Genomic DNA, 27,560 nt, shown 5'->3' with positions numbered 1-27,560 from the left:
CTCTCCTCGCGGACAGTGCACCAATGACCACATGTAATCTGTGCAGCACAGGAAGCGGTCTGTAAAACGTTATGGAATCTATATAAACAAGCAGGGGACATGGTATATGTGTTATACTCATTAGCTTCTATTGAACCGTCCCCAGCGCCACCATCTATTACTAGTAGCTGCAGCCAAGACCAGGTCATTGTCAGTCTGCGGTATAGGATGGGTTTCTATAAACTCCCACCCGTTCCAGGAAAACGGCTGTTAATTCCCATTCAGGAATCTCTGTGCATGCAACTAAAGTGCACCTTCTATGCATACATGTCTCTGTACTGTGCCCTCCGTATATATCTCATCTACACATACATGTCTCCCTGCTGTGCCCTCCTTATATACCTCATCTACACATACATGTCTCTATACTGTGCCCTCCGTATATATCTCATCTACACATACACGTCTCCATGCTGTTCCCTTTGTGTATATCTCATCTACACATGTCTCCGTGCTGTGCCCTCCTTATATACCTCATCTACACATACATGTCTCCGTGCTGTGCCCTTTGTGTATACCTCATCTACACATACATGTCTCTGTGCTGTGTCCTTTGTGTATACCTCATCTACACATACATGTCTCCGTGCTGTGCCCTCTGTGTATACCTCATCTATACATACATATCTCCATGCTGTGCCCTCAGTGTATACCTCATCTACATGTCTCCATGCTGTGTATATCTCTTCAACACATACAAGTCTCCGTGCTGTGCCCTCCGTGTATACCTCATCTACACATACATGTCTCCGTGCTGTGCCCTCCATGTATACCTCATCTACACATATATGTCTGTGCCCTCCGTGTATGCCTCATCTACACACACACACGTCTCCGTGCTGTGCCCTCCGTGTATACCTCATCTACACATACATGTCTCCGTGCTGTGCCCTCCATGTATACCTCATCTACATACATGTCTTCGTGCTGTGCCCTCCGTGTATGCCTCATCTACACATACATGTCTCCGTGCTGTGCCCTCCGTGTATGCCTCATCTACACATACATGTCTCCGTGCTGTGCCCTCCGTGTATGCCTCATCTACACATACATGTCTCCGTGCTGTGCCCTCCGTGTATGCCTCATCTACACATACATGTCTCAGTGCTGTGCCCTCCGTGTATGCCTCATCTACACATACATGTCTCCGTGCTGTGCCCTCCGTGTATGCCTCATCTACACATACATGTCTCCGAGCTGTGCCCTGTGTACACCTCATCTACACATACATGTCTCTGTGCATACCTCATCTACACATACATGTCTCCGTGCTGTGCCCTCCGTGCATACCTCATCTACACATACATGTCTCCGTGCTGTGCCCTCCGTGCATGCCTCATCTACACATACATGTCTCCGTGCTGTGCCCTCCGTGTATGCCTCATCTACACATACATGTCTCCGTGCTGTGCCCTCCGTGCATACCTCATCTACACATACATGTCTCCGTGCTGTGCCCTCCGTGCATGCCTCATCTACACATACATGTCTCCGTGCTGTGCCCTCCGTGTATGCCTCATCTACACATACATGTCTCCGTGCTGTGCCCTCCGTGTATGCCTCATCTACACATACATGTCTCCGTGCTGTGCCCTCCGATCATCATTCCGGGGTCTTGCGGTCAAGTAGAGAGGAAGGTTATGTGAGCAGACTCATCCTCACAGTGGACCCTGCTTACATGGATTATACCACCCTTAGCGCAGACATTGATCCAGAAGAAATCAGTTTTTCTTTATTATCAACTTTTATTTAGAAAACAAAAATATCCCCAAAATGAGGCAAAATATTACAGTACAAAATATAATAGAACTCTGAAACCAATATACAAAAAAAATAACAATGACAAAAATGTCTACAAGCTCTCCTTGGTGCAAGCATACATTCTCCAGGGAGCTGTGCGTGCGAGCAGTCACACCGAGCCGCAGTGCGGAGGTTCAGTACAAAAAACAAAATAAGTGCATCCTTTGATAAGAAGTTACAATACTTCAAAAAAACAGGCAGACATCAAGACGACATATAAGATTTCGGTTGAGGTTTAAACGGGGAAACCGGGCAAGCATATACAACAACTGCATTCCCATAATCCTTTGCCTCACAGACAAGAGAAATATGGCGTAGAAACGGTTTTGAATTCTAGGTGATGCTTGCACGGTAACCCACAATAAACCGTCCAAAACCAAAGTGCATTGAAATTATTAGTATGGCTTTTTACACTGCAGCGTTCTTAATTTTTAGAAAGTCTTTTTTTTTTTTTAAATTGACATATAGCTTGCTGCCGTTACTGTACGGTGTTAAGTAAACCATTGCAAGGGGTCACCCGCACCGTACAGTGGAACGGGGTCTACATTCCCTTTATTGCAATTCTGCAGCGGTCACAGTTTGTGGTTACAAGAGACATGATAGAACAAGGCTTGTTTAAAGGCCATTTCTGCTACAGTACAGAACTGGTTGTAGACCTGGAAGACTTGCAAACAATGCAGAGTGTAGTGGTCAAATCTCCCATCAATCCCAACGTATCAGATTATACATTTGTCAAAAAAAAAAAAAAAAAGTTAACACTGCGTTTAACTAATACGAAAACAGCACTACTTGATAATACTAAATACTTGTTACATAATCCAATCAAGCAGCAGATAATCTGTTGGATATGAATCTTCTAGGAGCTGTGCTACAGATTTCAGGCGTATACCAGGGTACGCATATACTAGGCAAAAAATGAAATACGCACTCCTTGTACAGAGGATGGATTTCTGCTCAGCCATCTTTTTTACCCTTGCATGTAAGGAAGCATTTACAAAGCTCAATAGCTCTCAGTTGGAATGATCTCTGGATTGGAGTGTCATCTCTCCTTTACGTATAAAAAGGCACGAGAATAGAAAAGCCCTGGCAGATTTAGACGTTGCTCTTACTAGACTGAAATACTTTGACTCATGAATAAATACAAATAGCAATACATGAAAAAAAAAAAAAAAAGTGACCTTGGCATTACAAAAGACTTTGAAACCAGATATCTAAGAGTGATGCATAAGTTTGGTATCAAGTCAGAATCCACATTATTCTCTTAATTTAGAGTCCACTATCCCATCTGCTGTACACTCTCCGTGGCGGCGGGAGGGAGCAAGCCTCGCTCTACAACTTTGCATTGTGATGGCACATCAGAAGAAATGGAGTCTTTGGATCGCCAGAAAATTGGACTTCGTATCGTGTTCAGTCCTTTGACGTGAACCCAAAAGATAAGGCCATATGAAGTTGAGGCAGGGTTGCTTTTAACACTGCTTTTATAAAAGTTCAGAAGAAAGACAACCAAGTGCTTCTTATTCCACCTAATGCACGCAGGTGTTTTTGTTGGCATCAACCTGTGGTGGGAGAAGAGGAGAAGCCATTTAGTAAGCTGCCACACAATGGACCAGACTCTAACGGAACTCAATCCACCCAACACAAGGACCAGAAGAATGGCGGCTTTAGATGCTTACCTCTGTGTATGTTGGTGGTGGCATGTATTTGAACTCTGGAGCATACATGAAGATAGGGCTGTCGCAGATATTGTCCAGCTCATCGATCAGAGGAGTTGTTGGGCTCTCCAGTCTGTGGTCCTCACGGACAATGTCCAAGTAGCATGGTGGTGCTGCAGAAGGACAAACAGTGGTAAGTATATTCAGTCAAAAATTGAAAAATGTGGAGGAAGGGGGGTTGGGTTGTAGTCGGTGATTGCAAATAAACAGCCACCATTTGTTAATCTCACAAGCAAAAATTTACCTTCTGGAGTTCCAGGGATGTTCAACTCGATCCAGCTCATTTCCGAACTTGCTTGACTAGCCATGCTTGAGCTGCGGCTGCTGAAACCAGATGAGTTGGTGCCAATCACAAGAGGCAAGTCCAGGATGACCTTCCTAGCACCAGGAACACTTACGTAGACCTATTGGGAACAAAGCACCACCACCATTAGTCTCATTGGCCAACGAATGGTCATTCACATCATTTTAAACACTAGAGAACACGCAGTAATTATAATGGAAGAACACCTACCAATAAAGAGTACTCCACTCGTAGGATGTTACACCCGAGAATAGACGGCTTGATCTTTGGGACCCGGATGCTCTTTCCTCTCCAAGAGTCGGTCATGCCAGATATAATGTGACTTCCCCTAACACTGCAGAGCTTCTGGGTGAAGACTTTGGTAAGACCGTTGGCCAAATAAGTGTGCTTGGCTACGATGGCAGCTTTGGGGACCACGATACGAGAGCAGGTGTTCTCAAAGTCAGCCGAGATGCAGATGTCATCTCCTAGAATAAGCAAAAAAGCCAATGAGGTTAGATCTTTGTGCAAATAAGCGCCTTTTTCTTCTGCATCCTCTGATAGGTACTGGGCCATGCATTCTCTACTATACAAATAGCTCACCTTCACAGAAGCCTTTCCGATTGATGCAGGCACTCATGGTGATGTGGCCATCGGGAATGAACAGGCAGGTCATCTTCTTATGCTTCTTACCAGAAATAGGAGACTGTAGGAAAGAAAAACCTTGTTATTTCAGCTCCACTGAACAGGAAAGCCATCAGGGCAGTGGTAAAACTAATTATGGAGACCTTTTGACTTCTGTAGTTAATCCATAACACTAATTACTAAAAGGACATGGTACGGTTGTTCTAGACCTGGCCAAAAGAACATGCAGACACTTCCTTCAGTCTTCACAATATAGAAATAGCTCTAACTTATTTATAAGACTATGAGATGACTAAGGTTTCTCTAAACATTAAAAGGCCCCATATTGTGGTCAGGCGTCACCAGCTAAAAGTCCTTACCATTAAGTCTGGGGTGTTCACATCCACAAAGTCGACCACTTCAAATTGCTTCTGCACCTCTAGGGCTGGGAGTGTCGGGCGCTCAACAAAGGCTTTGACCCAATATTTCACAGATCCGTACTTTCCTTTGAATGTTGTTCCCAGAGGGCTGTAAAGGAATAACAAAAACCACAGTCAGACTTAGTCTCCTTTTCCATTAATGACTTCCACAATAAACAATTGACTGTAGGACGTAATCAGGACACGGACTTACCCTTCAGGAAGCTCAAATCCAAACTTGTACTCGTAACGGTTTCCAGGTCTCAGGATAACAGACCCATCAGAATCTAAAATAAATCAAATATATTTTTGATATAACACTTGTGACATCATACGGCTGCTATAAATGTGTCATTGTTGCTTTATAAAGAGTTACCAGAACTCTACAGATACACTTAAGCGACCACTGCCTTAACAGTAACGACTAGAATGTGGTCTTTTGGCTGCAGATCAGCAACTGGATGAAGATATGACAAATTCTATCCACCCCAGCAAAGAAACCTTAGATCGTAGTGTTCTGCCAAAGGACAGTGACTTAACACTCCTGAGGCTCATCGTTAGGTCTCCTGTATACAGTACACAGTACAGTACAGCATGTCAGAGGGAACGGGAAGTCCCTTGTCAGAACCTACCATGCAATGCACACATGAAAACAACCACTACATTCGCTTACACTAGAATTCGATACACAATAAAGCCAATTATTTTTGTAAAATGCTTCCTATTATAGGTATTTCAGCAAAGCTGCTACACGGTCATATGTAATAAATAAGGTGCCAAAAGCCTTTATGACACTGTAAAGCATGATTACTTCAACACATACACTGGACTGCAATGCAATCTGATCTGTGTGCTAAAGTTAAAGGGACCAATATATCAACAAGTCACAGTGACAGGCATGCTAGGTATTATAGTGCAGGTTAACTATACATAGTATTAATGAATCTGCCATGCTGGGTGTTGTAGTACCCCTCCAGGCATGCTAGGTGTTGTAGTACCCTCCACATGCATGCTAGGTGTTTTAGCACCCCTCCATTTATGGTAGGTGTTGTAGTATCCCTACCAGCATGTTTGGTTGTTGTAGTACCCCCACACACACAGAGACATGCTGGGTGCTGTAGTACCCCCCACAGGCATGCTGGGTGCTGTAGTACCCCCCCACAGGCATGCTGGGTGCTGTAGTACCCCCCCACAGGCATGCTGGGTGCTGTAGTACCCCCCCACAGGCATGCTGGGTGCTGTAGTACCCCCCCACAGGCATTCTGGGTGCTGTAGTACCCCCCCACAGGCATTCTGGGTGCTGTAGTACCCCCCCACAGGCATGCTGGGTGCTGTAGTACCCCCCCCCCCACAGGCATGCTGGGTGCTGTAGTACCCCCCACAGGCATGCTGGGTGCTGTAGTACCCCCCACAGGCATGCTGGGTGCTGTAGTACCCCCCACAGGCATGCTGGGTGCTGTAGTACCCCCCACAGGCATGCTAGGTGTTGTAGTACCCCCCAGTCTTTTTAATGGAAAAAGGAAAACATGCAGTGGTTTGTGTAGTACTCCTATCAGGCCAATAAGATATGAGGGCACGCTGGTTCCTGTAGTGCCACCCTCCCCATTAATGTCCCCTCCCCTGGCACCCCCAGAAGCTGCTCTCACCAGTGGACTGGTCCTCCATCTGTAGGGTGTCCTCGTATCTCAGGTACTCCATCTCCTGCTTGCGGTGTTGGGAGCCCGAGGACCACAGCACCTTGGCCACTCCACAAGCCAGCAGGCGGACAGCCGTCACCCGGGTCACCTCGGCCACCTCCAGCAGCACTTTGCCGGCCACCTTCTCCCCCCCGCAGTACACCTTGTCAGGCTCGCTGAAGGAAACCTCGAAGCACTTGATTTTCTTAAAGGCCACCATGGTGAGCGTATAAGGCACAGGTATGATTATGGGCAGGTGTGATGCGCGGACACTGTGTTACTAGTTCACTGAGCTACTCTCTCCCAAGCTTCCAGAAACATATGTAAGTCTGTAAAGTGTAAACAAGAGCCGGAAGCACCCTTATATACTCTGCCCGCCCGCGGGGCTCCGCCCACGGGCTGCCCTGGCCCGGCCCACCACGTGCACCAGGCGCCGCGCTCCGTGCTCACCTCGTGCACAGACTCCCCATTGGCCGGCGGGCGACGGCTCCCCGAGCCCACAGCCAATGGCCGGCTCCGGAGCGGCGCGTGGACAGAGCGTGCAGGCCGCGGGGAAGACTGGGGGCGTGGCTTGGCCAGGTGCTGCTGCTGGTGCTGCTGCTGCTCATTCCTCGAGTTGTTTGTGTCTCCTCAGAAATAAGAAGGAGGAGGAGGAGGGTGATGCTGGGTGTAATAATAACAATGTGTGTGGGAATAACAGGGACGTTATCAATGAGCCCTGCCCAGCAATCCTTGTTGTTTATCACTGGAACACACAGAAAGCCTGGTCACACTGCAGAGGAAAAGAAAAGTGAAAATGGCTGGCCAATGGCTTGTGCATGATGGTGACACTGGTCTGTCACAGATCAGTGCCCAGTGGTGCCAAATAGGGGGTCTGTGTAGTGTCATACAGGGAGCACCATGTGTACAAAGCCACACAGAGTAGGGAAAGCCATTAGTGGGTCAATCACCATCGATGATTTTTTACCATCATTTGCGGCTTTGTGACCCATTGATGGGACCAGTAGCGCAGGTGACGGCCATTGGTTGACACCTGACCTCCACACCCGATTTTCACCATTGGTGATCAATTTAAGGTGCGTACACACTGGACGACAATCGCTACGACTTTGCTAGTGTGTACGCACAATGTTGCAGACATTGCGTCTGAATCCTCTGACGGCATGTATTGTCTGTACGCCTCTTCCATCCACGTCTGCTCATGTCTCATGCTGCGGCGCATCTGATGTATATGTAAGAAGTGGGATAAATGAGAAGCGAGGTGGTGTTCGTACTTCTGGGAACTCATTCTTATTACCGGTGACAGCAATGTCACCCTGTGACATATGTGCTATAAGTACAGTGACACGTAGTAGTCGTATCGTGTGTGTGAAGGCGATGACAGGTGCGCTGGCCAGAGGCATCTGCAGCTCCAGCACTATAAAAAGACCAGTTCATAGGGTCTGATTCAGAGCTGATCGTACGGCTGAAAATTTTCGCAGCCCAGTGATTACGCCGTCCCGCCACAGTGAAATCCCGTCCCGTGCGAAAAGTAGCCTGATCGATGATTCGCCTGAAAATCCAATCACCATAGTATGATTTTCCAGTGTGTGTGGTCTGTACATAGCCCAGGACTTACTCAGCGGCTGCAATAGAAACAGGCTGATCGGGGGCGGAGCTGATGTCACAAACCTTCCTTTCAAATGCCTGAGCACACACCTGCGTTTTCCCTGACACGCCCATAAAACGTCCAGTTAACACCCCCAAACAGTTCGCTTTATGTCAATCGCCTTCTGAACGGGAATCAGGTCTGAATCACTCCTATAGAATGCCAAAGGGAACAGAAGGTTTTGGCCAGAATCGGGGTATAGAAAAGTGAAAATATGGAAGTACCGCGCTATTATTTTATTTAACAAAACTCAATAGCACCATGGATGAACATACACGCATCAACAGGAATGCAACAGTTTTTCTTATTATTATTAGTAATATTAATAATATGTAAGTAAAAGTTATTAAAAAAATATATAATACTGGGCAGCCACCAGTTAATTCAACAACAATAATGATAATAATCGTCATACATCTTTAGACTTTCTATATATATTACTTGAAATAGAACAATGTATTAATCGAATAAATATATATTATAAAAACATCTAATACTTTGTAATAATCAGATACTTTGTATTCGTATATTTCTTGTGCAAAAATAGTGAAATACTCTCAGAGTTTGGTACTTGTTTAGTTTCACGGTGCCCGATATAGCGGATGCGATATTGGCCGATATATTGATGCGATTTTTTACCTGTTCATAACCCCACTATCCACTACGCATGGAGTTGACTTTATATAGTGTGGCGAGCGCATCGTAGTGGATAGTGGGGTTACGAACAGGTAAAAAATCGCATCGGATCGCATCGATATATCGCATCTGATATAGCGGCCAATATCGCATCTGATATTTCTGCACCGTGAAACTAAACAAGTACCCAGAGTTTTTTTTTAGTGGGAATGTTACAATGAGCCGCTGGTCTCCGCTGTGGTGCCGGGATTCGGCACTCACAGCGGGGGTCAGAATATGTAGGGGCTTGTGGTGGGTAAGACACCTGTATGCTGGAGGTCAAACAGTGCCTGGATGTGGAGCTGCACGGTCCATCTCCCAGATGGTGTGTCCAGAGGCACGGCATCTCGCACCCGCCGTGTCTCAGGGACGGATGGTAGCTGGTATCTGCAGCGCTTGGCGTACTGGTGCTGTACGGCGTCTCTCACCCATGATATCTCCCTGAGGGGGACTAGATGTAGACGCTGATAACCAAGGTGGATGTTGAGCTCCTTTCCACTCCAGATAGTGGTTTTGGACTGCTCTTCCAGTGGCACAAAGGGTGAAATGGAAGATTTATATGGCAGTAATCCACACAGTGCTATCCAGGTGGTAATTCTGGCTCGTAGAAGATGCACAAGAATTGTGTTAAATAACAAATACGGCTGCTGGGCATCCAATCCACTAACGCGTTTCGCTGGCAGGAGCTTTTTCAAAGAATCGGGGTATGCCCTCCAATTTTTAGACCCCTAATGTTCAGCACTGCTCGCTACACTGCGTATATTTGCTGCGTAAAGAGCAGGTAAATGCCGCCCCACTGAGTAGCCGCCCCCTCAGCGAACCGAATCCCCCACATTAGTATGCGGATGGATGTGTATGCTTACATGTCCACTTGCATTCAGACGTACGGGGATAAATTATTTGATGGTAGCTTACCATCGAATGATCACTAGCCCAGCGTTTTCATGGGTGTGCCCACCGTTTGTTTGGGCACGCCCATAAATACTGGGCAGTTCCCTTCCACCACCCTGCAGCAGTGGATTGTTTGGGGGGCCAGTGGGTGCAATTGTGTCATCGTAACCTTACCTCCCACTTTACAATGTTTGTAATCTGGGCATTGTAGAGTGGGGGCAAGTGGCCCCCGCACCACCCACCTACAATGATGCCAAGCCCTCTTTTGTGCCGGCCTGGCTGCTCTCACTGGGAGGAGTCAGTAACATTGCCTTCTATTCATATCAATACACTACCCCAGAGGCCATTTTCCCTATGATTTGCTCATGCACAGTAGAGGTATCCCTGTGAACACAGAGTGGGCACCATGTTTCTGGAGACCTGTGCATATGCAGTAGGATAATTCTAGAATTTAGAAAGATCATGAAAAGACACATATGTGTACTGTACTTACTAATGAGGAACTTGTGGCCAAACAAGGCCACTGCTACTTGCACGCATGGGTTAAACATTACATGGGTTAAGCCCTTGATATGTAACTAAATTGACAGGCAGGGTTTTACTAAAGACTTTTTATTTGCAAGCTGATATAGTGTGTGTCTGATATACACAGTGTGTGTTAGCCACGTGACAAAAAGACACACACCCAAAACTGTACAGTTATTTATTTTGAACAACACACAATGGCCCTTATTCAGATCTGATCGCAGTACAAATGTGTTCTTAAAATGGGCAAAACCATGTGCACTGCAGGTGGGGCTGATATAACATATTGGCCCTTATTCAGATCTGAATAAGGGCCAATATTGCTGCTCAAAACTGCAAAACACCAAGTTTGGACCTGCTGCCCGTCCAGCCTCCAACACGGCCCCCCTCCCGGGGGTGGGGGACAGGGACACATGCGATACATCGCATGTGAAAGGACAGCATGCTATGCAATCCTGCCACCCGGGCAGGTCTCAGGTGGCTCCGGGGGGTCAGGTGACCCTTACACTGCTGCGATACAGTGTATGGGCACCTTAAGACTACCTCTACATGTGGCAGGAGGCTCTCTGGTTCAGGAGCAGAATGCAAAATGCGTTGAACTTGTATGCCAAAACTTGCACCTACCTTCTAGTTCCGGACCAGCGACACCAGCCCACCACCACGGAGGTCATGCTCCACCGTATGATTGCCGCACTTCTCTGTGAGGACATCTTGCTAACTCGGACGGCACCATATGGACTATGACCGATACTGGGTTACTATGACTCTATGATAACGTTGACTTAAAGGTCTTACTTCAAATGAGGCCTGATCAAAGAAGAACTAACCCATTACACTTCTAGCCTGCAAGTGGGCCATGGTCAACAATTCACGACTGCCAGTGTAGCTTCAGATTAATATAGGTTCTGACCACTTTGTAAGACCGCATCCGTAATCTCAGAATGGAACAATTACCCATCGTGTCAACCGATATATCCTTTTTTTGCTGACACGCAATCTAATTTAATCAAAATATTGCCCAAACAATACATACAATGAAGGATCTATTCTTGCAGTAGTTGCGAGCGTTTGTTTGCTCCCATCCTCCTGCCGGCATCCGCGAGTCGCTTTCCAGCCGCACCCTCTTCCTAGCATTGAATTCACTCTTGATGACTGGTGACTTCCCACATCGTAGATGACTTTAGCTGGCACGAAGGTCTCTTCCCAGAGAGCATTACCCTGACCGGGGTCGTATTTATAACTGTTATCTAATGGCATGCCTCACTCACAGCTCTAGTAAATTATTGTGACAGGCCGTGTGTAGGAGGCTTTGGCCAGGTGCCCAGGGGTCCCAACTTAAATAAGGACAGGCGTATTTGTTTGTATGGATATATATGTCCACCAATGACATAACCTGCTGCTCCCGGCTACAACCATGTGTAACTCTTAGAAGAGACAATGGCCCTTATTCAGATCTGATTGCAGTACAAATGTGTTCTCAAAATGGGCAAAACCATGTGTACTGCAGGTGGGGTAGATGTAACATGTGCAGAGAGTGTTAGATTTGTGGGACTTATTTTGTTTCTGTGCAGGATAAATACTGGCTGCATTATTTTTACAATGCAATTTTGATTTTCGTTTCAACACACCCCACCCAAATGTAACTCTATCTGCAGATGTTACATCTGCCCCACCTGCAGTGCACATGGTTTTGCCCATTTTGAACAAAATCGTACTGCCATCAGATCTGAATAAGTTACAATGTTTGATGACAAATGTCAATGCTGTATAATATACAAGCGAGGGTTTGTATAAAAAGTAATGAGACCAAATTGGGGAAAAAAAATTTGGGGGAGGATATCGCTACAAACAATTAAAATTCTTCAAAATAAGACCCTTGTGCATTGACACACTTCTGCCAACGAGTTGTCCACTCTAAGATGGCCGCCCTGGAAGTCCTTTTCCGGAACATCCTTCAAGCAGCAAGTCAAAGTCACTTTGACCTCTGCCACGGTCCCATGGCGGTGTCCTTTGAGGGCTGTCTTCACTCGGGGGAACAGGAAAAAATCAGCCGGGGCCAGATCGGGACTGTAGGGGGGCTGGGGAAGCGTTGCAATGCCGTTCCGGGCCAGGTAGTCATTGACTACGAAGCAGGTGTGGCTTGGTGCATTGTCATGATGCAGCTTCCAATTGGAGGCAATGCACTTTCTGGATCATGGCCAACGTCTCCATAGCCAATTTCCGCGTCCCACACAGAATTTAATGGCGTAGCGCTGTTTGATAGAACGTTGCATTTTTAAGCTTATACCGAGCCTAGGGACAGGGGTCCACTAAAACCACGATACGAACCGAACAGAAGCTCGTAGGCCGACTGACGCTCGGTGTGGGTTGAAGCTGACTTCCTCCTCCATCAAACCCGCCTGGAGCATGTGCGCTGCGACGTACAGTCACGTCAGAAAAAAATAGGTCTCATTAATTTTTATACAAACCCTGCATAATGCCCTCCCTAAAACTAATACATCATGGTGACGCAGGTCAACAGACGCCAGATGCCCGCAGGTCTACTGGTTGGGGTTTTATAGAGGAAATATTTTACTTGCATAGAGTTTACCTTCCACTGAGTATAAACTCCTGCTCTGTGTACTGTGGCTTACAGGGTTATACAAAGTCATAGGGTTATTCCGTAACACTATGCCAAGGTCGTAGGTGGATCTAGCAGAACGTATTCTGGTATCTGAGATCAGACATTGGATCAGGATGTTTTGGATACACAACCTAACTAAGTCATAAACCTGATTAGCCCAAACCGTATAAGACACAATAATAATTTTATTCCCCCCTCGCCCCTGACTTGGTCGCTGAGAACATTTCGCTGCATGGTATGCAGATTGCTTGTCAAGCTTCACCTGGTCCACAAGTTCATTCCTCCATGAGATCACCCTGAAATCTGCCCCGCATGGTTGCTGCTAATCTCGTGTCTTGATCGTCCTCTTCCATTTTCTGTCCCTTGTGGTTGCCCTCTTCTTGTCTAGCTCTTGGTTGGACAATTCTGGTCTGTCTAATCGATCCCTCTCTCGTTCGTACCATCTTGTCTATAATTTGATTGCCCCTCCTCGTATCTGTCCCATCCTTTATTTCAGCAAACAGAACTAAGAGTTTTTATTACACAGCACCCTGCCAATCCAGTGCACTAGGTCACCCATGAAAGCAGCTTGTGGGTTGAACCCATTGCGAATAGACGCAAGTCCTGGCAACACTGTGGCCAATACCGTCTTTGTGACTACCTGCAGTTCGTGTTGTCAGGCCTGGTCATCGTTCCGGGAAGCAGGCGCCCATCTCTCCATGGACAGCCCATGCCACGTCACAATGAGGGGGCCGGTGCCTTGTGGAGTCTTCAAGGAGTCACCGCTGACAATAGTTTCCCATTCAAAATAAGTGTATTTATCAACAATAGCAGAATAAAATCAACGAGAAATGCTTTATTACAGTGTGGAATGGGATGACTTGTCTTCTAACGTAATAACGTCAGTCATAACACTAGAGCAGGTATTATATTAGCATGGTGCATTGTGTCATTGCTGACTTATGTAACCTATGGTGAATTGTAGTCATAAGTGATATTACGATATCTGCCTGGCTCATCTACTTTGAGATGTTCCATGAATGTATATTTAGGACAATTATGTAAGAAGAAGTTCAGCACAGTCCTTTATTTATCCTAGACTAGTTAAATGGGTGTAACACATTTATCTTAGTCTTATTATTGCCTTCTGTTGAGCTACTTATTACTGCCTTATGTTGAGCTTCACTCTCAACATGAAAAAAGTGCATTAATAACTGCGACCCAATTTTGGAACTTTCATGATTTTGATTTACTAACAGAAGCAGTGATTGGCTTAGAATGTCTGCAAAGAGGCAGAAGACCATGCTTGTGCGGAGGGACCAGACCCACTGTAGGTGTAGACACGCCCACAACGTGGCAGTGAGCCAAACAGAAAGGCCCAAGCCTCCCAGCATGTCCTGGTAACGCCCCCATAATTCACAATTTATAGATGCCAGCAATTGTTTTTCCCAGTTATCCCAGCCTGTCCGGATGTCTTTTGCTAATTAGAAATTGGTTGAGCAACTTGCCATGCACAGTCTATGAGGTTGGGACTGTGGCCCCTTGTGACCAGAATGAGTCTAATACCCGATAAGTATGATTCTTGGAACAATCCTGGAACGGCTGGAAATTGAGCCTAATTCAGACGTGATCATACAGCTGCGAATTCTGATTACCGATAGACCGCAATGTGTCTGGGCCGCAATCCGTGTGCGCATAGTTGAGCACACATCTGGGTGGTCCAACGTGGGCTATTGAAAAATATTAATGGAATTGATTAAAGTGTATAAACATCATCGGTCCATCGGGGAATGGGCAAAAAACAGCAGAAGAAAAATCCCCAACGCGTCAATTCTGATCATTCCTAAATTTGAGTCGGCGAATCCAGGATTTCTAACATGTCAGATTTCGCCCTATCCCCTGACATCGGCAGGATGGGAATTGTAATATATGGGTCCTGTCGTTCTGTGTACTACAGCGCGCAGGGGGGTTGGGATCATTTGGTCTATTGCATTATGGTCGAAAGTCATTAGGTCGAATCCATTAGGTCGACATGCTAAAAGGTCGACATGACTCTAGGTCGACATGGGAAAAGGTCGACATGATTCTAGGTCGAAAGGTCATTAGTTCGACAGGTCATTAGTTCGACAAGGTCATTAGTTCGACATTGTCTATGTCGACATTCACAAGGTCGACATGGGGTTTTTCACTGTTTTTTTACCTGAATGTCAACACAGTCGACATGGACACAGTTTAAAGTGCACTGCATCCCCTCGCATCGCTCGCTGCGCTCGCAATGCGTCGGGCACGGTGCCTCGCTACGCTCGGCACACTATTTTATTCTCCCACCACGCCCTAGTGGATGGTAGGGCATGAAATACCGCCTGTCGGCACATGTTGGCTCAAAAAACAGTGAAAAACTCCATGTCGACCTTGTGAATGTCGACATAGACAATGTCGAACTAATGACCTTGTCGAACTAATGACCTGTCGAACTAATGACCTTTCGAACTAGAATCATGTCGACCTTTTCCCATGTCGACCTAGAGTCATGTCGACCTTTTAGCATGTCGACCTAATGGATTCGACCTAATGACTGTCGACCATAATGCAGTAGACCAAATGACCGCATCCCGCGCAGGGGACAGTCTAGGAAGTCTGGGCGTACCACTGTGGCGCAGGAGTGTTGATGGATGTCAGCGCCTGCCCGAATTCAGCCATCCTTGCCCAGAATAAAAGTCAGTCTAAACTGACATTTATTAGCGATGGGGTGAAAAATCATTCGATGGTGAGCGACCATCGAATGATTTATCTCCTGTGCGGCCTCATGTGAGCAGAGGTGTATGCAAATGCATCCACTCACATGTTAGCAGGGCCAGACTGTGCGTACATGCTGCTGCGGAAGGTTGTAAAATGCCTTCCGCAGTAGCACCGGCTCATGTCAGTGTGAGTGTGTAAGCGGTGCCGGCGGGAGCTGCATGTGCCGACCGGCGTCCATCCCCAGGCAACACAGTAAGAGCCCACCCCTCTCCCGAGTCCCAGCGGCGGCCGCAAAAATTCTTCTTTGGGGGGCTGGAAGGGGGAAGGGGAATCAAGTGCCGGTCGCCCACAGCAATTGATTGCTGGGAGGCTGGGTGCAGGGAGGGATGAGTGACCCGGCAGCTAAGCGGGGCTAATTTTGGGGCCCCTCTGATCGCTGGGGCCTGGGTCAGTTGTACCCTTTGACCCCCCCTGTCGCCGGGCCTGAGTGTGCGGCAATGTGTAATGGGCATAATGGTGCGTTCCATAATGTGTAATGGGCATAACGGTGTGTGCCATAATGTGTAATGGGCATTACGGTGTGTTCCATAATGTGTAATGCCTCCTTTTTGTGATGCCACACCTCCTTCCCATAAGGCCACGCACCTCCTTTTCGCTGCGCGGCTTCTCCGCGCAAGGGTCCTGCCTGCTGCAGGTGGGCCTGTATGCTCAAAATGCCAGGGCCGATTTCTGGTCCCAGTCCGGCCCTGCATGTTAGTGAACTGATTAGGGGAAGGACGTTCGTCTGGGCAGCGAGTACCTGCTCGCCTTGTTGCGGATATACACAGCCTAGCGAACAGGTCTGAATGATGCCCAGACTGAGAAGGAATCACTTGCTTAGTCTTCCTGAGCCCAGAATAAACAGTGTCTGCTCTGCGTAACTCTCACTAACAGATTAGCACCCTACCCTGTGGTTTGGACAAAGGACATAAAGCACTTTCACTGTCAGGTCACAGTAGCAGTGACTCACACCGAGAACACACGGTACACGCTTTGTATAGTGCATCATGATACAACTTCATTCAACTTTTTAGTAGACACGTGCGCTTCCGTTTTTCCAGGATTACAAACCTGAATTGTATTCTGGTTTGAATATTCCTGCGGTTCAGAATCAGAATTTCGGGATTTGGATTGCAAAAATTGCACGGTTTAAGCTGTTTATATCAATTTTTATGAATAATTATTGAACTATTTTATTAATGTTTTATTGATTTAAAACCAAATCAAAATCTGAAGAATCTGAACTAAAACACTTGTTGCAGATTATTGGCATCGCAGCGTTCTACATGTAAAGCTGCGGGGGATGCACATCGGACCTTAGCATGAGGAAAAGTTGCAGCCAGGGCCCGGGCTGACACTAGAAATTGTGGGGCCCGAGACTGATTTCTATTCACCCCCCTAACTCAACGCCCGACTCTGCTGGTTACTGGGGGCGGGTAGAGCGAAGCGCAGGCTCCCCCCCCCCCCTCTTCCACTGCATCCCATTGGTCCCAAAGTACTAGTATAGGAGTACAATGTTATCCTCCATCTCAGGGCACTGGTGACCAAAATATGGCAATCGGAGCTCGCGCCCCGGCAGCCAGAGCAGCTGCCGGTTCACAAGCTCTGATTGGCTGACCAGATGTTGCCGCATTTTAAGGGGCCGCCGGCGTCAGGAGGTGAAGGAGAAGCCTGCGATCTAGAAGTGCTCCGGGAGCAGTGAGCGTCAGCAAGGCATCTCAGCGGAGGCAGTCTGGCATGATAGCGGGGGGGGGGGTGCAGTGGGCGAAATGAGTGGCCCTGGCCCTTCCCTCGCTGACTGTCCTCGGGACTCTAGTGACAAGAGGGTGGGGACCAAAGTGAGGCGCGAAAGGGAGTCATTAGGATAAGAGCTGCATCTATATCTGGGGCCATAAAAGGCCTACAGGCTAGGTGAAAGTAGCGTAGATGAAGCAAACCTTTAAGAGAGATAAAGTCAGTGGCGGAACTACTGTAAGGCAGCCCCAGCTGCCTCTTGGGGGAGCAAGCGGCAGTGGGGTCTGTGTGGGTGCCGGCAACTGCTCGACGAACTGACATGCTGCTGCCTGCCTCTGCCCACTGGCTGAGCACCGGAGGCGAGTCACTGATTCAATTGACTGTACACAGAGCGGCTATTGGCTACTGTGTACAGGATGGGCGGGCAGATGGGCGTGCTAGGGCCTGGGATGCGTCAGAGCCAAGGGAAGCAGCAGTGTCTGCTGGTCTCTCTTCCTCCACCCTGCTTCAGCTATTCCGTTAAACACACTGGGGAAACACGCTGGAGAGGAGCCCCCGGGGGGGCACAAACTTTTTGGCAGGGGGGAGCAAAATTTATAGTTACGCCACTGGATAAAGTGGCGATGTTGCCAATAGCAACCATTTGGCTTGTTATCATTTATCTAGCACTCATTGGCTGGTGTGTCTTTGCTATGAAGTGGACGTGTCCCCCTACAGCATACAGGACCTTGTTGTATAACAACGCTGGTTTTGCTGGGAGAACGCATTCATTTTCCACCCACCCTTGGGCTCTGACTGCGGTAACATCACAGCTGACTGTATCCTGTATATTATGGACCAGAAGAACATCGCCTCTGGCGGAGAACTGGTCTGAGCGGCTACGGGACACATTCCGCGCATTGCTGCGCAGTAAACAGGATGCAAAGTCTTCCATGTCCTGCCAAAGGCCCCCAGGGAGAGCAGTATCTGGAACCTGATCCATGCACAGTGTACATAAGGTTCTAGGGACATAAGGCGCAGGGGACATAAGGTTCTAGGGACATAAGGCGCTGGGGGACATAAGGCGCAGGGGACATAAGGCGATGGGGGACATAAGGCGCTGGGGGACATAAGGCGCTGGGGCCTGGGGGACATAAGGCGCTGGGGGACATAAGGCGCTGGGGGACATAAGGCGCTGGGGCCTGGGGGACATAAGGCACTGGGGGACATAAGGCGCTGGGGGACATAAGGCGCTGGGGGACACAAGGCGCTGGGGGACACAAGGCGCTGGGGGACACAAGGCGCATGGGGACATAAGGCGCATGGGGACATAAGGCACTGGGAATGTAGGGCACAGGGCACATAAGGCGCAGGGCACATAAGGGATAGGGGACATAAGGGACAGGGGACATAACGCACAGGGCACGTAAGGCACAGGGCACGTAAGAAAGACAGGGCACATAAGGTGCAGGGGACATAAGGTGCTGGGCCCATAAGGGACAGGGGACATAACGCACAGTGCACATAAGAAAGACAGGGCACATAAGGCGCAAGGGACATAAGGCTCCGGGCAGGTAGGGCTCTGGGCACGTAGGGTGCAGGGGACATAAGGCACAGGGCACATAAGGACAACACAGGGTACATAAGGCACAGGGCACATAAGGACAACACAGGGTACATAAGGCACAGGGCATATAAGGACAACACAGGGTACATAAGGCACAGGGCACATAAGGACAACACAGGGTACATAAGGCACAGGGCACGTAAGGAACGCGCAGGGCACATAAGGCGCAGTGTGAGGCATGTGGGGCAGTGTGATGCTAAATGTAAAATGAAGCCATTACATACTGTATAATGCAGTTTTGCTCAGAGCACCTCTGAGGCGCAGGAGAGACAGCCACGCACACATCGGATATCTATCCCATTACTATGGTATAACTCCCGCCATCCTCACAGCTGGCATAGTGCTGTGGGCTGTGTGCGGGAACCCGCCTGTATGTGAGGTAACACAAGCACTGGGGATATTGTATTGCTGAGGCCTGGGTGCTGAAATCAGCCCTTGGATTGGATAGTGCAGCAGCCGCCGGGTCTTCTGGCAATTGACCCTCATCTCTATGCTCCTTGGGGGACAGTGAGGCATCATATCTACATGAGGGGATGGATTTTTTGAGTCCCTTTCCACTATAAGTGTTAGCACATATTCAATTATTCATCGCACTTGTTTGGTATTGATGCATTTACCATCCATGTGAATTACACCAGTGGGAACCGTGACCTGCGGCAAGGGTAGTGGAGCCAGCCACCGTGTTGTGGGAAGCGTGCCTCATGAGGATACACAGTAAACTGATCAGGGTCACGTAGGATGATACAAACAAAATGACACCCTAAAAACACAAAAACCTGTGTCCACCATTTGCATGTCAAGCTTTTGACCCTGTCGCCCTTTTGTACCAACATTAGGCACAGTTGACCGGTTTACTGTCAACCTATTGGCTCTGTTGACCTCATTTTAATGTCCACTGTTGTTCATTACATGCAGCGCCCACTCTGTATTTCATCTGCATACAAAAACATTGTGCATTTGCTCCTTTTTTGTTTCTAAATCCAACCCACAGAATAAGTAAAATCAGTTGCTCTCTTTGTTCATGCCATATTGCTCTGGATGTCTAACGCAACACTTCCACCTTCTGGGCTTATACTGTAACTGCACCTTTTATCCCAGAGAACAGAAGCACGTAATATGGGCCCTTATTCAGATTCGCGCGGTACGGCCCGCGTGCGGCCGTACCGCCGATGTTTTCCGTCTGCACATGCGCAGAGGTCAATCTGCGCATGTGCAGGCGAATTCGCCGCACATAAATTTACTACGCCGCAAAGGGGGCGTATAGGGGCGTGAGGGGCTTCATGCCCTCATTTCCCTATGTATACGCCCCGCGTTTCATGGGCGTTCCCATGCAAACGCGGGGCGTATGCATGCTAATCAGGGTATGACGCCCCTGATGGGGGCGGAAAGCTGACATCGCCGGATGTCAGCTCTCCGCCCAAATACAAGCTTTCACACGGACGATTGTCCGTGTGCTATAAGCTTGCGTGAGCGGGGGGAGCGTGCGGCCCTGCCTTCGATGGTCGTCGACCATCGAATGCAGGGGGCAGCTCCCAACATGGTGGAGGCGTACGCCCCGCCATTTTCATGCGGATCGGCAGCCGTCCGTGTACGGACGGCCGTGCCGATCCGTCTTGTAGGCGGGGATTCGTCTGGTGCGGTCGGAGCCGCATATGCGGCTCGACCGCACCAACCAGAATAAGGGCCAAGATGAGATGCTTTGTGATAGCAGACTAGCGATTCTCACATGATCCCGGTGACAGAACTACAGCGGGTGCAGGGGGAAGGAATTGAGACGGTTCCCGGCAAAGACATGTCTTTGCCACTAATTCACATAAACAGCATTATTTATTTGTATATATGGGGTGCCACAAGGGGCCATACAGTGCAATGGTACAAATAGGGGCCCATTCCTCATTCCACAATGTGGCTGCAAGAATTACTTTCAAGTTTCAACTTACTATTGAAGGAAAGCAGAAATGGAACTAGTCATTATACAGGTATTGCGGCAGCTATTCATTATACAGGTAACGCGGCAGCTATTCATTATACAGGTAACGCAGCAGCTATTCATTATACAGGTAACGCAGCAGCTAGTTCATTATACAGGTAACGCGGCAGCTATTCATTATACAGGTAACGCAGCAGCTAGTTCATTATACAGGTAACGCAGCAGCTAGTCATTATACAGGTAACGCAGCAGCTAGTCATTATACAGGTAACGCGGCAGCTATTCATTATACAGGTAACGCGGCAGCTATTCATTATACAGGTAACGCAGCAGCTATTCATTATACAGGTAACGCAGCAGCTATTCATTATACAGGTAACGCGGCAGCTATTCATTATACAGGTAACGCAGCAGCTATTCATTATACAGGTAACGTGGCAGCTATTCATTATACAGGTAACGCGGCAGCTATTCATTATACAGGTAACGCGGCAGCTATTCATTATACAGGTAACGCAGCAGCTAGTTCATTATACAGGTAACGCGGCAGCTATTCATTATACAGGTAACGCAGCAGCTAGTTCATTATACAGGTAACGCAGCAGCTAGTCATTATACAGGTAACGCAGCAGCTAGTCATTATACAGGTAACGGAGCAGCTAGTCATTATACAGGTAATGCAGCATTTATTCATTATACAGGTAACGCGGCAGCTATTCATTATACAGGTAACGCGGCAGCTATTCATTATACAGGTAACGCGGCAGCTATTCATTATACAGGTAACGCGGCAGCTATTCATTATACAGGTAACGCGGCAGCTAGTCATTATACAGGTAACGCGGCAGCTATTCATTATACAGGTAACGCAGCAGCTATTCATTATACAGGTAACGCAGCAGCTATTCATTATACAGGTAACGCGGCAGCTATTCATTATACAGGTAACGCAGCAGCTATTCATTATACAGGTAACGCGGCAGCTATTCATTATACAGGTAACGCAGCAGCTATTCATTATACAGGTAACGCAGCAGCTAGTTCATTATACAGGTAACGCGGCAGCTATTCATTATACAGGTAACGCGGCAGCTAGTTAATTATACAGGTAACGCAGCAGCTAGTCATTATACAGGTAACGCAGCAGCTAGTCATTATACAGGTAACGCAGCAGCTAGTCATTATACAGGTATTGCGGCAGCTATTCATTATACAGGTAACGCAGCAGCTATTCATTATACAGGTAACGCAGCAGCTATTCATTATACAGGTAACGCGGCAGCTATTCATTATACAGGTAACGCAGCAGCTATTCATTATACAGGTAACGCGGCAGCTATTCATTATACAGGTAACGCGGCAGCTATTCATTATACAGGTAACGCGGCAGCTATTCATTATACAGGTAACGCGGCATCTATTCATTATACAGGTAACGCGGCAGCTATTCATTATACAGGTAACGCGGCAGCTATTCATTATACAGGTAACGTAACAGCTAGTCATTATACAGATAACGCGGCAGCTAGTCATTATACAGGTAACGCGGCATCTATTCATTATACAGGTAACGCGGCAGCTATTCATTATACAGGTAACGCAGCAGCTATTCATTATACAGGTAACGCGGCAGCTACTCATTATACAGGTAACGCAGCAGCTATTCATTATACAGGTAATGCAGCAGCTATTCATTATACAGGTAACGGAGCAGCTAGTCATTATACAGGTAACGCGGCAGCTAGTTCATTATACAGGTAACGCGGCAGCTAGTCATTATACAGGTAACGCGGCAGCTAGTCATTATACAGGTAACGCGGCAGCTATTCATTATACAGGTAACGCGGCAGCTATTCATTTTACAGGTAACGCCGCAGCTATTCATTATACAGGTAACGCGGCAGCTAGTCATTATACAGGTAACGCGGCAGCTATTCATTATACAGGTAACGCGGCAGCTATTCATTATACAGGTAACGCGGCAGCTAGTCATTATACAGGTAACGCGGCAGCTAGTCATTATACAGGTAACGCGGCAGCTAGTCATTATACAGGTAACGCGGCAGCTAGTCATTATACAGGTAACGCGGCAGCTATTCATTATACAGGTAACGCGGCAGCTATTCATTATACAGGTAACGCAGCAGCTATTCATTATACAGGTAACGCGATATCTAGTCATTATACAGGTAACGCGGCAGCTATTCATTTTACAGGTAACGCAGCAGCTATTCATTATACAGGTAACGCGGCAGCTATTCATTATACAGGTAACGCGGCAGCTATTCATTATACAGGTAACGCGGCAGCTAGTCATTATACAGGTAACGCGGCAGCTAGTCATTATACAGGTAACGCGGCAGCTATTCATTATACAGGTAACGCAGCAGCTATTCATTATACAGGTAACGCGATATCTAGTCATTATACAGGTAACGCGGCAGCTATTCATTTTACAGGTAACGCAGCAGCTATTCATTATACAGGTAACGCGGCAGCTATTCATTTTACAGGTAACGCCGCAGCTATTCATTATACAGGTAACGCGGCAGCTAGTCATTATACAGGTAACGCGGCAGCTATTCATTATACAGGTAACGCGGCAGCTATTCATTATACAGGTAACGCGGCAGCTAGTCATTATACAGGTAACGCGGCAGCTAGTCATTATACAGGTAACGCGGCAGCTATTCATTATACAGGTAACGCGGCAGCTATTCATTATACAGGTAACGCGGCAGCTATTCATTATACAGGTAACGCGGCAGCTAGTCATTATACAGGTAACGCAGCAGCTATTCATTATACAGGTAACGCGATATCTAGTCATTATACAGGTAACGCGGCAGCTATTCATTTTACAGGTAACGCGGCAGCTATTCATTATACAGGTAACGCGGCAGCTATTCATTATACAGGTAACGCGGCAGCTATTCATTATACAGGTAACGCAGCAGCTAGTTCATTATACAGGTAACGCAGCAACTATTCATTATACAGGTAACGTAACAGCTAGTCATTATACAGGTAACGCGGCAGCTATTCATTATACAGGTAACGCGGCAGCTATTCATTATACAGGTAACGCGGCAGCTAGTCATTATACAGGTAACACGGCAGCTAGTCATTATACAGGTAACGCGGCAGCTAGTTCATTATACAGGTAACGCGGCAGCTAATCATTATACAGGTAACGCGGCAACTATTCATTATACAGGTAACGCGGCAGCTATTCATTATACAGGTAACGCGGCAGCTATTCATTATACAGGTAACGTAACAGCTTGTCATTATACAGGTAACGCAGCAGGTAGTTCATTATACAGGTAACGCAGCAGCTAGTCATTATACAGGTAACGCAGCAGCTAGTCATTATACAGGTAACGCGGCAGCTATTCTTTATACAGGTAACGTAACAGCTATTCATTATACAGGTAACGCGGCAGCTATTCATTATACAGGTAACGCGGCAGCTATTCATTATACAGGTAACGCGGCAGCTATTCATTATACAGGTAACGCGGCAGCTATTCATTATACAGGTAACGCGGCAGCTATTCATTATACAGGTAACGCGGCAGCTATTCATTATACAGGTAACGCGGCAGCTAGTCATTATACAGGTAACGCCGCAGCTAGTCATTATACAGGTAACGCGGCAGCTAGTCATTATACAGGTAACGCGGCAGCTATTCATTATACAGGTAACGCAACATGTAGTCATTATACAGGTAACGCGGCAGCTAGTCATTATACAGGTAACGCGGCAGCTATTCATTATACAGGTAACGCGGCAGCTAGTCATTATACAGGTAACGCGGCAGCTAGTCATTATACAGGTAACGTGGCAGATAGTCATTATACAGGTAACGCGGCAGCTATTCATTATACAGGTAACGCGGCAGCTAGTCATTATACAGGTAACGCGGCAGCTATTCATTATACAGGTAACGTGGCAGCTATTCATTATACAGGTAACGCAGCAGGTAGTTCATTATACAGGTAACGCGGCAGCTAATCATTATACAGGTAACGCGGCAACTATTCATTATACAGGTAACGCGGCAGCTATTCAATATACAGGTAACGCGGCAGCTATTCATTATACAGGTAACGCGGCAGCTATTCATTATACAGGTAACGTAACAGCTATTCATTATACAGGTAACGTAACAGCTATTCATTATACAGGTAATGCGGCAGCTATTCATTATACAGGTAACGCGGCAGCTATTCATTATACAGGTAACGCGGCAGCTAGTCATTATACAGGTAACGCCGCAGCTAGTCATTATACAGGTAACGCGGCAGCTAGTCATTATACAGGTAACGCGGCAGCTATTCATTATACAGGTAACGCAACATGTAGTCATTATACAGGTAACGCGGCAGCTAGTCATTATACAGGTAACGCGGCAGCTATTCATTATACAGGTAACGTGGCAGATAGTCATTATACAGGTAACGCGGCAGCTATTCATTATACAGGTAACGCAGCAGCTAGTTCATTATACAGGTAACGCGGCAGCTATTCATTATACAGGTAACGCGGCAGCTATTCATTATACAGGTAACGCGGCAGCTATTCATTATACAGGTAATGCAGCAGCTAGTCATTACACAGGTAACGCGGCAGCTATTCATTATACAGGTAACGTGGCAGCTATTCATTATACAGGTAACGCGGCAGCTAGTCATTATACAGGTAACGCGGCAGCTAGTCATTATACAGGTAACGCGGCAGCTATTCATTATACAGGTAACGCAGCAGCTATTCATTACACAGGTAACGCGGCAGCTAGTCATTATACAGATAACGCAGCAGCTAGTCATTATACAGGTAACGCGGCAGCTAGTCATTATACAGGTAACACGGCAGCTATTCATTACACAGGTAACGCAGCAGCTATTCATTATACAGGTAACGCGGCAGCTAGTCATTATACAGGTAACGCGGCAGCTAGTCATTATACAGGTAACGCGGCAGCTATTCATTATACAGGTAACGCAGCAGCTATTCATTACACAGGTAACGCGGCAGCTAGTCATTATACAGGTAACGCAGCAGCTATGCATTATACAGGTAACGCGGCAGCTAGTCATTATACAGGTAACGCGGCAGCTAGTCATTATACAGGTAACGCGGCAGCTATTCATTATACAGGTAACGCGGCAGCTATTCATTACACAGGTAACGCGGCAGCTAGTCATTATACAGGTAACACAGCAGCTATTCATTATACAGGTAACGCGGCAGCTAGTAATTATACAGGTAACGCGGCAGCTAGTCATTATACAGGTAACGCGGCAGCTAGTCATTATACAGATAACGCAGCAGCTAGTCATTATACAGGTAACGCGGCAGCTAGTCATTATACAGGTAACACGGCAGCTATTCATTACACAGGTAACGCAGCAGCTAGTCATTATACAGGTAACGCAGCAGCTATTCATTACACAGGTAACGCAGCAGCTATTCATTACACAGGTAACGCGGCAGCTAGTCATTATACAGGTAACACAGCAGCTATTCATTACACAGGTAACGCAGCAGCTAGTCATTATACAGGTAACGCAGCAGCTAGTCATTATACAGGTAACGCGGCAGCTAGTCATTATACAGGTAACGCGGCAGCTAGTCATTATACAGGTAACGCGGCAGCTAGTCATTATACAGGTAACGCGGCAGCTATTCATTATACAGGTAACGCGGCAGCTATTCATTATACAGGTAATGCAGCAGCTATTCATTATACAGGTAACGGAGCAGCTAGTCATTATACAGGTAACGCGGCAGCTAGTTCATTATACAGGTAACGCGGCAGCTAGTCATTATACAGGTAATGCAGCAGCTATTCATTATACAGGTAACGGAGCAGCTAGTCATTATACAGGTAACGCGGCAGCTAGTTCATTATACAGGTAACGCGGCAGCTAGTCATTATACAGGTAACGCGGCAGCTAGTCATTATACAGGGAATGCAGCAGCTAGTCATTATAAAGGTAACAGCAGCTATTCATTATACAGGTAACGCAGCAGCTATTCATTATACAGGTAACGCGGCAGCTATTCATTATACAGGTAACGCGGCAGCTATTCATTATACAGGTAACGCGGCAGCTATTCATTATACAGGTAACGCAGCAGCTACTCATTATACAGGTAACGCAGCAGCTATTCATTATACAGGTAACGCAGCAGCTATTCATTATACAGGTAATGCAGCAGCTTGAAGAGACAGGTGTCTAACAATCAGGCGAGAGAAGGTGTGGTTTCTGAGCTCAGTTCTGTCTCCTTCTGGTTATACTATGTATGTAGTATGGAGAACCCTTTCCCTGACCATTTATGTAGTTTTTAGACTATGAATATGTTTATATGGAAAGGTTTTTTTAGACTCTGTCCCCCACAGCCAAGGTCGGACTGGCCCATAGGTGTACAAGGGAAACCCCAGGGGGCCTTTCTACCTGAGGGCCCACCCTCTCCTCTAGGGATCAGGTAGATTCCAGGCTGTGTGGTGTATTTTTGACAGTATACTGCTGTTATTAATCTATGTACATAATTGCCCTTTGGAGAACCGTGTCAGCAGTAATAACCAGGTAAATGGCGTTGTTGGCATT

At 47.1% G+C, this 27,560-nt stretch overlaps 1 protein-coding gene across 1 annotated transcript; it reads right to left on the bottom strand.

The window, feature by feature from the left end:
• Positions 1-1,749: 1,749 nt before the first annotated feature.
• TXNIP (thioredoxin interacting protein) lies at positions 1,750-6,897 on the bottom strand. Its single transcript, XM_083167687.1, has 8 exons — positions 6,524-6,897; positions 5,092-5,164; positions 4,839-4,986; positions 4,438-4,540; positions 4,066-4,322; positions 3,796-3,955; positions 3,513-3,664; positions 1,750-3,395 (listed from the first exon to the last, which is right to left on the bottom strand). Exons 1-8 carry the CDS (start codon positions 6,771-6,773, stop codon positions 3,363-3,365), a joined length of 1,176 nt encoding a protein of 391 aa, XP_083023813.1. The 5' UTR covers positions 6,774-6,897; the 3' UTR covers positions 1,750-3,362.
• Between the last annotated feature and the right edge of the window lie 20,663 nt (positions 6,898-27,560).

The sequence above is a fragment of the Crinia signifera genome, chromosome 12 (assembly GCF_055691185.1).
Source record: "Crinia signifera chromosome 12, ASM5569118v1, whole genome shotgun sequence".
NCBI lineage: Eukaryota > Metazoa > Chordata > Amphibia > Anura > Myobatrachidae > Crinia > Crinia signifera.
The sequence above is the reverse complement of the archived record's forward strand: the minus strand, read 5'-3'. Positions and strand labels throughout refer to the sequence as shown.

What these genes read in the sequence shown, in the direction of transcription:
- TXNIP (XM_083167687.1), bottom strand. Translation starts at nt 6,773, where the DNA reads ATGGTGGCCTTTAAGAAAATCAAGTGCTTCGAGGTTTCCTTCAGCGAG. An exon ending in GATGGAGGACCAGTCCACTG is followed by an intron (nt 5,165 to 6,523) that starts GTGAGAGCAGCT and finishes GATTTATTTTAG; the next exon opens with ATTCTGATGGGTCTGTTATC. An exon ending in CACCACCAACATACACAGAG is followed by an intron (nt 3,396 to 3,512) that starts GTAAGCATCTAA and finishes CTCCCACCACAG; the next exon opens with GTTGATGCCAACAAAAACAC.